We start from the raw sequence: 12090 nt of genomic DNA, 5'->3' as shown, positions 1-12090 counted from the left end.
ATCTATCTGAAGTACCAAGTCAATTAGTTCGGAAATTTCAGATGGTCTCTTAGGAATTTGCGCCACCGCATCCTTCAACTCGTCCTTTAATCCGCGGTAAAAAATTGCAGCTCTCTTTTCATTGGGCCAATTAGTTTCAACTATGAGCTTATTAAATTGAGCGATGTAGGCCACTAAATCTCTGTTTCCCTGCCGAAGATCCAGCAATTCGTTATCCGTAGCTTGAGAAGCTATTCTACGATCGAAAATTCTCAGAAATTCGGTTTTGAACTCTTGGTAATTATATAATATTGAATCATCACTTGAAACTATGGACATAGACCAAGCAGCTGCATCACCCGTTAGATACGACAATATGAATGCCACCTTTCATTGGTCTTCTGCAAAGATAACTGGCCTACACAAGAAATGCAGAGAACATTGTGTGAGAAAGATTTGTGTCTTGTTTGGGTCTCCACAAAAAACGTTCTGGTTGAGCCAAAGGAATAATTGGAGAGACAGCATGTATGACTTGTGTGGATAACCCAGATGCTTGAGATTCACTTGTAATGGTAGGGCCTCTTGAGGACTGATAGCCTGCAGATAATGTTAATTCTTCTACCCTTTGTTTAATTTGTAAAGACTCTACGTGGGATCTCCTTAACTCCTCCCTCAACACTTTATTTTCTTCTACAGAATCATTCAATTGTTTTTGCATTCCCTCTAGTATTGTCGTTAGGGTCTTTAAGTCAAAACCTTCGACCATTTTTACTCAGGAGGAAATCAAGTCTTCCCAATTGAAAGTTTTTTTTTTTTACGGCACTTCAATCTGTCAGATCAAAGGTACCTGAGATTCGATTTCCAACTGGCAGATGATAATACTCCAGTCCCTCTCTGAAACGCCCAAGACTGACTAACTACAGTCTCAAGAATTACAAGGGGGGAAAGGGGTTTGGGATAAAAGAGAGACTCCTCACTAGTGCGTCCTGTTCTCCTCTTCTAATCTTTCTGGGAGGATTCTCAGTATGCACCTATAAGAGATAGTACATATCATTAATAGGGACCAACTAGATTTCAATACTCTCACAAGATTTTCTCTAAATATATTGCTAATTTAATTAGTCAAATAATTATTCACCTGTGAATTTTATGAGGAATAACCTCTCCCTATGTATTCCGAAGAAGATGAAGAAAAAATGGCTAATTATATTTTCCGGGGAGTTTCCCAGAAATGACTTGGTAATATAGCCATGCAGTTGAGTTTGAAAAGTCTTTTAAGTTCTTGTAATTAGTAGTTCTTATCCTCAAAAGTTGGTTGCTATATATATATATATATAGAAAGTAGCTCGAAGTTTTATTGACCTGAATTCTTGGCTGCAAACTTTTAGGAAATTAAACTGTACAGTCTAGGAATATTCGCAGAGAAATTGAAGTGTACTGTCCTTATATTCTTAATAAGCCAACCTTGTATCTTTAGTTCTTATCCTCCGAGAATTACGAATTAAGTTACAGATTTCTACTCACTCTAGGTCTTGACTAAAACGCCTTCTTCATAATTTGCTCGACTCTTGTGAAGACCTTAGAAGTATCTCTCAGGAAGACGCTAGTCAGAAAATACCTTAGTCGAAGACGGAACACTAGTCTCTGGAGCTGCTTACTCGGCGGTCAAACGAATGCTCAATAGCAAGAAAAGGACACTATCTTCTGACTGGAATCTCGCTTCAGAACGCTGCTGGGTTGAGACACTGCCATCTCCTCTGGTGAGTCAGTTGAAGTGCAACGAACGCTGGATCCGCGCGCACTCTTCGAATTGTTTGTCGCTTGAAGACTAGACCGCATTTCTTTGTTTAAGCGGCGGGCGGCCATCTTGGAATTCTCGCTTTGCTGATACTGCCACTGTTTGATGAGGACTCGAGTCAGCAATCTGCTGCATCGGTAAGATCTTTTCAACTGCGGATATTTTTTATTTCTGGAATACATGACATTCTTTTCTCGGTGTTTAAAACTAGTAGCTGAACATGAGATTGGACTCTGACACCTTGTTACTTCTGCAGAGTGCCGCCAAGTTGCTGGCGAGAAAAGTAATACACTGATGGAACAGTATAAGTTTTTTTCACTGAAACATTAAATAGGTGAAAACATAGAATATTATCTAGTGGTGTTAAAGACCAAAGCAGCAACTTGCCAATTTGAAACTCTAGATTATGACCGGCATTAAAGGTCTGGTCTTGATGAGAGCAAGCAAGAAAAGATACAAGAAGATTGTAAGTTACCCGTATTGTAACTCTTGAGGTAGCTTTGTTTCTGAGAAAAGACCATGAAACACTTTAAAACATTTGTGTAGGAATTAAGAGCTCTGCATTCTCATGAAATAAATGGCATTGGGAAAAGGGATAACATTTAAAGGAATGGATGAAAAACTGAAAGTGGTCATTTTCCAATTGGAAAAATGGCACAATCACTTGCTGCAGGTTTGGGGGGGGGGGGGGGTAACACACATTTAGGAAATTCAATAGGATGGTCTGGCTTTGTAAGATATTGCATCAAATCTATGAAGAACGGTAATTTTAGAGTTTGCACAGGAGCGAGAGTCATTATGATTTCTGAGGATAATATGAAAGCAATTTTGGTCTTCATCTTAATGTTGTTTTGAGTGAAGTCTTCCCCTGGCGAAATGAGGAGAAATCCTTTATTTCTCCTCGTTTTTGCTGTTTCTATGGGTGCTGTGTTGTGCAGCACACATAGAAACAGCAAAATGCCATTGATTGTTTATGTGCAGGAAGGTGCACATAAAAAATCATTTGAAAAAAATGACGAGTTGCAACTTCTATGTGTGCTGCACAAAGCAGCACACATAGAAGTTACAAAATGCCACTATAGTGCAAGGGTGCCTGCGCTGGCCCTAGGCTACTAAATTTAGCTCCAGTGTAGGGAGAAACACAGGGCGGCACCATATTCTTGTAAATATGGTGCAGCCCTGAGCTTCAGAAGTGGCCGAGCATGGCGTTAAGCCAACATGGCTGATGCTGCGCTCCGTCATTTCTTTTGTAAATATGCCCCAGTGTTTCTTGGCATCCAGGATGATCTGATGGGCCTACTCTATCTTCAAAATGCAAGATATCACTAGGCATGGTGTGTCCTTCTGGGTAGCCAGAAGAGACCAAACCGTATGTATTCTCTTGAATTCAAGAGAACTCCAATTCCATCAATTCTTGGACAGAGGTTACTAGGGACTGCATCATGTTATTGATATCATTGTCAGAAAGTATAATTATTATGTATTGAGTGAAAGTTCATCAAGGATGTTAGGATCAAAAACCAAGACATAACAGTAACTAAAGCTATCAATCTCAGCCTTCTCCAGAACACCAAAAATCAGAGCATTATCCCATCTACGTCAGTTCGCCAGCTAAATCTGTATGTTGCATGTATTCCATAACTCTGGCCCAAAGTCAGGAATATGGTTTAACTGGTCAACTACATCATTCTTAAACGATATCCATTTGTTTTCTGAAACCCCCAATACACCTAACGGCAGATTCCTCATCTTGAACATCTTCCGAGGTGCTAGACTAGATCAAGAATATTTTGCAATAGCCCATGCATGCCTATATGTTGCAGTCCACTTCTGGTGCCAAACAAAATTTGCCACCCCTTTGTGCTGATGACAGTTTCCCTTTTTCTGTGCAAGAAGGTGCAGTTCTGGAGTCTGACTTATATCAATTTGGGTTTTCAGTGAATTTCCTTATTCTTTTGAGCTGTACCACATGCCTAGGAAGCAGATGTAGCTGACTTACTTACATGACATTTGTTTATGGTGACCCAGAACCAAGCATGACTGCTAGTTGTTTAATAAGTGTTTCTTGATTAACCCAAAGACCATCAGGAACAGGGAGACCAAGCTCTGTGTTGCAGACAATTCCAAAGAAAAGTCAAGGAAGAAACATAAGGGAGACTACAGCTCATCCATGATCTAGAGCTCCCAATTCAAGCTGAGATCATACAATCAGCGGTCTTGGCACATTACACTGTTCTTGGTTTCTGACCCGGATCCAGTTCTAACATTAGAACCAATGCACCCCAGGTTTTCTAAACCATTATTGACTACCCAGCAAATTGTATCCTTCAAGAAGGACAGGTTGCAGCTAATTAAGTTCCTCCCAGTCAGGCCTTCATGTAGATTTGCACAATGGGCCCTCTACTCACACGTTGTGACCCAAGATGAGTCAGCCTTCTTCGCCACCAATGCCAGGCTGTGCCTCCACCCCTATATGCCATCCACTACTACACAGATGTTGTGGCAAGCCTTGTTGGTCCTCTTTAGCACAGCTGTGATTGTGTTGGCTTCAGCTCCATAAATAGATTTAGCTAGAGCCCACCCTTCTTTAAAGATTTAAGTACCAAAACGTATGATGGGATTATGCAATCTCCACTACAGTCCCCCTGTTTTGGCAGCAATGCTTTTGGAAGATGGAGAACAATTTTGAGGTGGATTCAGATGAGGTTAATGCTTCAAACATGCCCAACATGATGACCGAGACTATGTGTGGATACCTCTCAGGAAAACATCCAGGGTTCACCTTTGGTGCTTCCTATGGAAGAAGTGGAGACTGAAGCTAAACTCCTATCAACATTTTGGGATATGGGCAATTGACCACAGACCCTTATTGCCTTTCAGGGATGCCTTGATTCATGCAGTTATGGCTGTTTGGTCAAAATCATGTTCACCCCTAGCCTGGGGTTCACCCATAGCAAGGTGTTGCATGCCAGTATCACTTCAGATTATTCCCATGTTATGTATATCAGTGTCAATTTTAAATGTCCTGCCTGGTTATTTACTGGGCTAGCAGGCTTCTGGATTCACAGGCATTTTTAATGGACATTCTTTTGATGCCTCTTGGCGAGATGGACAATACGGCGAAAGTGAAATCCCATTCCAAGATGACTGCCGCGAAGAGAGTAATCTTTTGGGTATATCATATTACTGTTGTTTTGGACTAATTGGCATGGACAATGCACTCAAAGTGGTCATTCACAGGCAGAGGGTAGGCGAGAATGTTGAGTTAGATGGGGGATGTTCAACTTTCAACTTACAGCATCCTTGGTACCCTTGTTGCCAGTTCAGAGCCATGGAATTCACCACCCAAGGCTGCAGTGCAAAAATAAGATAAGATGACCAGATGCCCTCTAAGTGGCATTTAGTAGTGGCAATCATTGATTTTGGTGTCTGGACATCAGCGGCCACCCTCCTCACAATGATTCCAGCTGTCCCTTGCTGCCTCACTTGGGACTAAATAACTTTCTTTTCTCTTTGAAAGCATCTCTTTCAGCACAGCCCATTTTTAGTTCAACATGTTTCAAGGGGCATGAGCTGCTCTGCCACCCGCTCTCATCTACTTTTATGTGATCCATTGAGCACAAAAAGGTCCTCTTCTGGTGGAGCATCTGACAGCTTCAAAAACGTTGTCCACCATGATCACTGTCAAGCTCATAATTCCATCTTAATATTTTTCTGTTGTTTGCCTCATTCTTGTCTGTATTCATTGGATTCCCATCTCAAGATAAACCACTCAGGGCCTGATTACTAGAATAGGTGGTATTTAGCACACCTGTAAAATAATACCATGGGGTCATTAGAGATAAATGGCACCTCTTGTGGGTTTTTGGGGAATAACATTGATTTTGGTGTTTAACACACCAGAATCCACATGGAACAGTAAATACCGTATGTTTTCCCCTGTTTTATTTTGACAGGTTAAGTAGGTGTCGACATTTAACGGAGGTTAAGGTATTTTATACATCCAATAACCATTGGATGCGTTATATAAGACTCAACCCATAATTCCAACCTATATGCAAACAGGAGGTTTAAGGAATGGTCAGGATATAACGACCCTCTTGTAATCAGGGCCACAGTCTTTCTTTAAAACATAATTTGCACCATACAAAATTAAGAAAAGGGTGAATTATGTATTAAGGAGTAAGGGGTGCTGCTCTTGGATTTTCCTCAGGTGGGGACAAGACTAACCTCTATCATCATACTGGTGGGCTGACACTTTTCAAGCTTTTAAGATCAAGCACAAAAGCCCTGTGCACAAACTGAAAAGGGTAGGAGCCAGTATCAAATCCTGTGAGGCTCCTCTGATCACTCAAGCGCTGTCCGGGGTGTGGTCTTCACCATTTGGGTTCAATTAGTGCCCTCTGAGGAATGATTAGAGCAGAGATACCTCAACCCCAGGGACTTAAAGCCTTAGTGATTGGTGCAAAATTGAACCTTTTCTACACTTGTTCTGATAGAGATCCTTGAATCAGGGCTCGAGGTGATTGACAATCAGTAAAGGGGTGTCCAGGAGCTGAATGGAAGTAGAGACAGTGCTTTGCGATAAATTCATACTTACCAATTGTTTGAGAAATGATATTCACAGCCAAATTCTCCAGTCAAAAATGAAGGAGATCCCTAAAGCGCCTCCTGGTACTTTGAAAGAACAGGCGGCCCAATGGGTACATCTCGGAGATGATTTATCAACACAGACTGGAGATTAATGACGCTTCCAATACAAAGATGCTGTATTTGGTGAATACAAAATGTTTCCTGAAGTGATTATAGTAATAGTAATGACAATAAATGTACTACCTGCTGATCCTACTTAAAAACCCAAAACAACCTGTGTGTTCTGTTTGAGCCCATGGTTTTCTTGTTCTTTTCAGACACACTACAAAATGTCAACAAACTTCGAAATCCCAGCTGGAAAAGCTGTCCGCCTAAAAGCAGTTGTCAAGAAGGCTGTTATTGATGTCCCCTACACAGCTGAGGTCAAGACGGTGTTTGGATATAAAACCACCATCTCCGGCGTCTGGAAGGGGGCCTCCTTTTTCAACTTGAGCATCCGCCAAGAGGACCTGTGAAGAAGATACAGCCTCCATCGATTACCAATCACCTGTTTGTGCGACTGGAAACATCTCATCAATATTATGAGGCAAACATGCTAATTGAAAAGCTTACATGCATGCTGCTTGCAGCAACTAAATATGCGTACCAGTTAACCAGGTAGACAGAAAAGAAAACCCCATGCACAGCTTTCCACTCCAGTCCAATACCTAAACTTCCGAGCAGGGGAGGAGGCGGGGGTTCCTGGTCCCTAATGACAAGGAAAGCCAACTTCTATAAGTATGCATTATGTTTAATTGGTGGTACTAATACACTGTGAAAATTAGTACTCAATAAATTATCAAAACTGTTGTAAGAACCGTCCTTGATCATGACAAACCTGTCAAAAGCGTGAAATTATTTCTAATTTAAGTAGTATGAAGCAACTCCGAACATGAAAAGCAAAAGCTACACAAAAATGATACATTTCAGATTATTACAGCCTAGAAGGAAATTGAAATCCTTCTACATGAACAGCTGAAAACTCAAATACTATTTCTTCAGAAATAATTTTAAAAAATATTTCTAATATTCAAAAATTCCATGCCGAGCAGGCATACACATCATACACTCACTGTAAAACCACAAAGACCTCAGTGTTTTAGGATGGCAGAAAGATAAAACATATTACTTAAGTAGGGTATCTTTGTCTGTCTCCCGTAACAAAAAATACTATACCCTAACACATGGTGGTACTTCTTCCTACAAACATATTTGGAATTTCAAATGGATTGGGGGCCTTTAATTGTTTTCACTGCTCTTATGCGGATGTTCTCTTTCTTTTTCTTAAGATTCATCAAATTGTCAAATACGGAAATGCAAAGATACCTTTACACCAGAACATGGGCTTCTATTGGAATTCTCTGCGGCATATTATCAGGCCCATTATCGCCGTTTTTAGCGGCAGTTTCCTGCCACTAAAGCGGCGATAATTTTAACACCGTCCTTGATAATAGGCCCCATGAACACTTAGGGCCGTGTGAAATGGGGCCTTTCTTCTGCAGTGCTCATCTGGACACTCTCTGCACTGTTTTATACTGCTTGTCCCTGAGCCTTTTAGAATGGCCCGCTCTGATCCTGGTATAAAGAATATGATTAATACATGCAACCATAATACTAATGATGCTTTGTAAACTGCTGCCTAACTGTCACCTAGTGGCGGATTTAGACAGCTGGCTTTAGGTACTAAATTAATTGCTTTATTTCTTAGTGTTTTTATTCTCAAGCTATATATTTAAGTGATCACTTGCAAAATGATTGTATACAAAGCACATACTTTTGCTGGAAACTGCACACGACGGCTAGCAAGGGAAGATTGAAAATGTGTTGTCTCTCATAGGGGGCTATTAAAAGACAATTAATGTCCAGACACAACAGTTGGATATGGTTGGATGTTGACAAATAAATAAGGTGTCTTTTGATGCCATTCAAATTTCAGACTACGATTCAGTTTTGTTGTCCTTGTGTGCTTTATTCTGACAAGTCAAATGAGGTGATAAGGTTTATACATCACTACTGTTTACAATGAAAAGCTGGTCTCTGAAGAGGAAGAAGTCCATTGTGGATGCCTGCTTGTCGACGTCATATTGATAAATGAAACACAGTTCCCACAGCCTCCCTTGCAGTATCTCTGTTTGCAGACAGATTCAATACCCCACAGCCTCCAGGTGACATCACTTCCTCTGGTACACATACCCAGGCTGAGTACTGCCTAGTTACCTTCTTACTATGCCTCCCCTTACAATAAATTAAAAAAACCTCATATTCCTCATTCTAGAGACATATGTGTGACCCTAGAGACATATCCTGTAGAAGTATCTGAGACAATGTGCTTGTGCATAATAAAAGGATGCAACATCCTGGAAGAGTGGCCTGCAGCAATATAGGAACTTTGATCTAAAGAAACAACTTGCTGTTTTTATTCTGATGCTTGTTTATGAAATATCTCCGATGCTGCTCCATCGTTAAATTTGTTGATGCTGCTGAAGCTGCCACTTCACCTTCAATTAACTGACTAGTGATTTTCAAGAGATTGATGCTGTGTCAGTTCCTTGGTTGGTTCTGGACAGGTGTGGTGGACATCTACACACAATTGTTCACCTCTGTGATCCAGCCCAAGTCTGGGTCAAAAATCTGGCTGAGCACTGCTCATTATCAGGCCCTGCTATCTGCAGCCTGATGATAGTAATGTAAAATAAGCACAGCCTTCACTTAACTTTAAATGGAAAATATGACCTATGGCTGTGTGCTACTCTGAAAGTGTCTGGGAGCTACTGGTAGCTCACGATTGACTGGTTGGAGACACCTGATCTGAATTCTTAATGAGTTGTGTTAAATCTCACCTCCCCATTAGCCTTCCTCACCACTAAATTGTCTCCACAGATGCTACAATGCCTACTTTCAACATTCTCTCGAACTCGCTGCTCATAGCTACCTTCACAGCCATCGGAATACTTCTTACTTTACTAATCTTGGCTTCCTCCTCGAGTGATCGCTCCCCTGCCTGCGCTCTCTGTGCAACGTGGTATCGTTATTTCAAAGCTGCACTGTTTGGCGATTTTAAAGCGTGTGCATTTCTTTGCCATTACTCGCTCATTTTAAGTAGACCTGTGCATTGTTTATGTGAGCCCCCGGCGCCCTGCTCTGCCCTCCCCTCCATTTTGAGCTTGTCGTTGTTGTTGTGCTCCGTCCCTTGAGCCCGCCACGCCTCCCAGCTGAGCCGCCCTCCCACTAGCATTAAAGCGCGTCCTCTGACCACGCAGCGCTGTGATTCACTCGTCGCTTCCTCCTCGAGTGATCGCTCCCCTGCCTGCGCTCTCTGTGCAACGTGGTATCGTTATTTCAAAGCTGCACTGTTTGGCGATTTTAAAGCGTGTGCATTTCTTTGCCATTACTCGCTCATTTTAAGTAGACCTGTGCATTGTTTGTGTGAGCCCCCGGCGCCCTGCTCTGCCCTCCCCTCCATTTTGAGCTTGTTGTTGTTGTTGTGCTCCGTCCCTTGAGCCCGCCACGCCTCCCAGCTGAGCCGCCCTCCCACTAGCATTAAAGCGCGTCCTCTGACCACGCAGCGCTGTGATTCACTCGTCGCTTCCTCCTCGAGTGATCGCTCCCCTGCCTGCGCTCTCTGTGCAACGTGGTATCGTTATTTCAAAGCTGCACTGTTTGGCGATTTTAAAGCGTGTGCATTTCTTTGCCATTACTCGCTCATTTTAAGTAGACCTGTGCATTGTTTGTGTGAGCCCCCGGCGCCCTGCTCTGCCCTCCCCTCCATTTTGAGCTTGTTGTTGTTGTTGTGCTCCGTCCCTTGAGCCCGCCACGCCTCCCAGCTGAGCCGCCCTCGCCCCTCCCCCTCCACTCTCCATATATGACAGTAGTTCCCGCGCCCAGCGTTTACGCGCAGCGCCCGCGCCCAACCCGCGCCGAAGGTGCGCCAAAGGTAAGCCCGTCTACGCCCGTCCGCGCCTGGACCGCGCCCAGCGCCAGACCCCCTGCCCCTCGCGCTGCGCTGCCCTCCCGCATCACCTACGATGCCGCCACCCTCCTAGCCCTCAACCCCGGTCGCGCCCCCAACTGCGTCCAAGCCGCTCCTGGACACACTCATGGACCTTTCTCCTGCTACTCCTGCAAATTCAGCGGCACCGACAACATCTCCGCTACGACCACACCACAGATTCCCGACCCCAACCACCTACAATGCATCCTTCTTAACACCCGCTCGGTCCACAGGCACACCATTGACCTATGGAACCTACTAGACACCATCTCTCCAGACGTCGCCTTCCTAACAGAAACATGGATGAACGCTTCCTCCGCCCCAGACATCACCATTGCCATCCCTGAAGAATATAAGATCACACGCAAGGACCGTACCAGCCACACAGGAGGAGGCATCGCCATCGTCCATAAGAAATCTATCCGCATCTCAACCAGCTCTGACGCCAACCTAGCCAACTCCGAACACCTTCACTTCCAGATCCACATCGACCCCAAGACCACACTCAGAGGCACCCTCCTCTACAGACCACCAGGACCCCGCGCAAAATTCAGTGAAGACATCACGGACTTCATCACTCCACACGCGCTCCCCTCCAAAGACTACATCCTTCTGGGAGACCTCAACTTTCACCTTGAAAAGACCAACGACCGCAACTCCACCACCCTGCTGGACAACCTCGCCAACCTCGGACTTAAACAACTAGTCACTTCCCCCACCCACATCGCAGGGCACACACTCGACCCCATCTTCACCTCCAGCAACCATGTCTCCTTCAGCCACACTACGGATCTCCTCTGGACTGACCACAGCTGCGTTCACTTCACCTACAACAAGCCAAAACCCACCAACCACCTCCAACCAACTCTGCAAAGAAACTGGAACAAAATCACCACCGACCAGATCTCCGCATCGCTCCTTCTAAACACCCCAGCCCACTTTTCTAACCCAAACCAAGCCGCCGCCAACTTCACCCTATGGCTATCCAACACCGCCGACACCCTAGCACCACTGAAAAAACGTCAAAGCAAACCTGGCAGCAAGAAGGCCTCATGGTTCAACGATGATCTTAAGAAGTCCAAGAAACTCTGCCGCTCCCTTGAAAAGGCCTGGAAAAAAGACCCATCCACTAGCACCAAGGACGCCTTCAAAAACGCCACCCGCACACACCACCAACTAATCCGAAAGGCCAAGAAAACAGCATTCAAGGATCGACTTGACAACAACGCCCACAACAGCAAGGAACTTTTCAACATCGTCAAAGAATTCTCCAACCCCTCAGCCAACTCCAACGACATCACCCCCTCTCAAGCCCTCTGCGACTCCCTAGCCTCATTCTTCCACAACAAGATTGCAGACATTCACAACAGCTTCGACAACCAACCCGGAGACCAACCCACCCAACCATTTGCTGAACATTCTCCCCCCGTAAACACCCTCAACGACTGGAACCCAATCTCCACTGAGGACACAATCCGCCTGATGAATTCCATCCACTCAGGATCCCCCACAGACCCATGTCCTCACCACATCTTCAACAAAGCAGACTCCGTCATAGCACCGCACCTCCGAGACGTCATCAACTGCTCCTTCAACTCCGCCACCTTCCCGGAAAACTGGAAACACGCTGAACTCACCGCCCTTCTGAAAAAACCCACAGCGGACCCCACCGAACTCAAAAACTACCGCC

At 44.2% G+C, this 12090-nt stretch overlaps 1 protein-coding gene across 1 annotated transcript in view; it reads left to right on the top strand.

Moving 5' to 3' along the window:
* Positions 1-8344, top strand: part of LOC146863367 (uncharacterized) — a 214722-nt gene extending 206378 nt beyond the window's left edge. Inside the window, exon 5 of the mRNA XM_085642799.1 lies at positions 6688-8344. Within this exon, the coding sequence (XP_085498925.1) occupies positions 6688-6885 (198 nt within the window). The 3' untranslated portion in view covers positions 6886-8344. The remainder of the gene's footprint in view (positions 1-6687) is intronic.
* Positions 8345-12090: the final 3746 nt, after the last annotated feature.

This window comes from Triturus cristatus, chromosome 2_2 (assembly GCF_964204655.1).
Source record: "Triturus cristatus chromosome 2_2, aTriCri1.1, whole genome shotgun sequence".
In the NCBI taxonomy this organism is placed as follows: domain Eukaryota; kingdom Metazoa; phylum Chordata; class Amphibia; order Caudata; family Salamandridae; genus Triturus; species Triturus cristatus.
The sequence above is the reverse complement of the archived record's forward strand: the minus strand, read 5'-3'. Positions and strand labels throughout refer to the sequence as shown.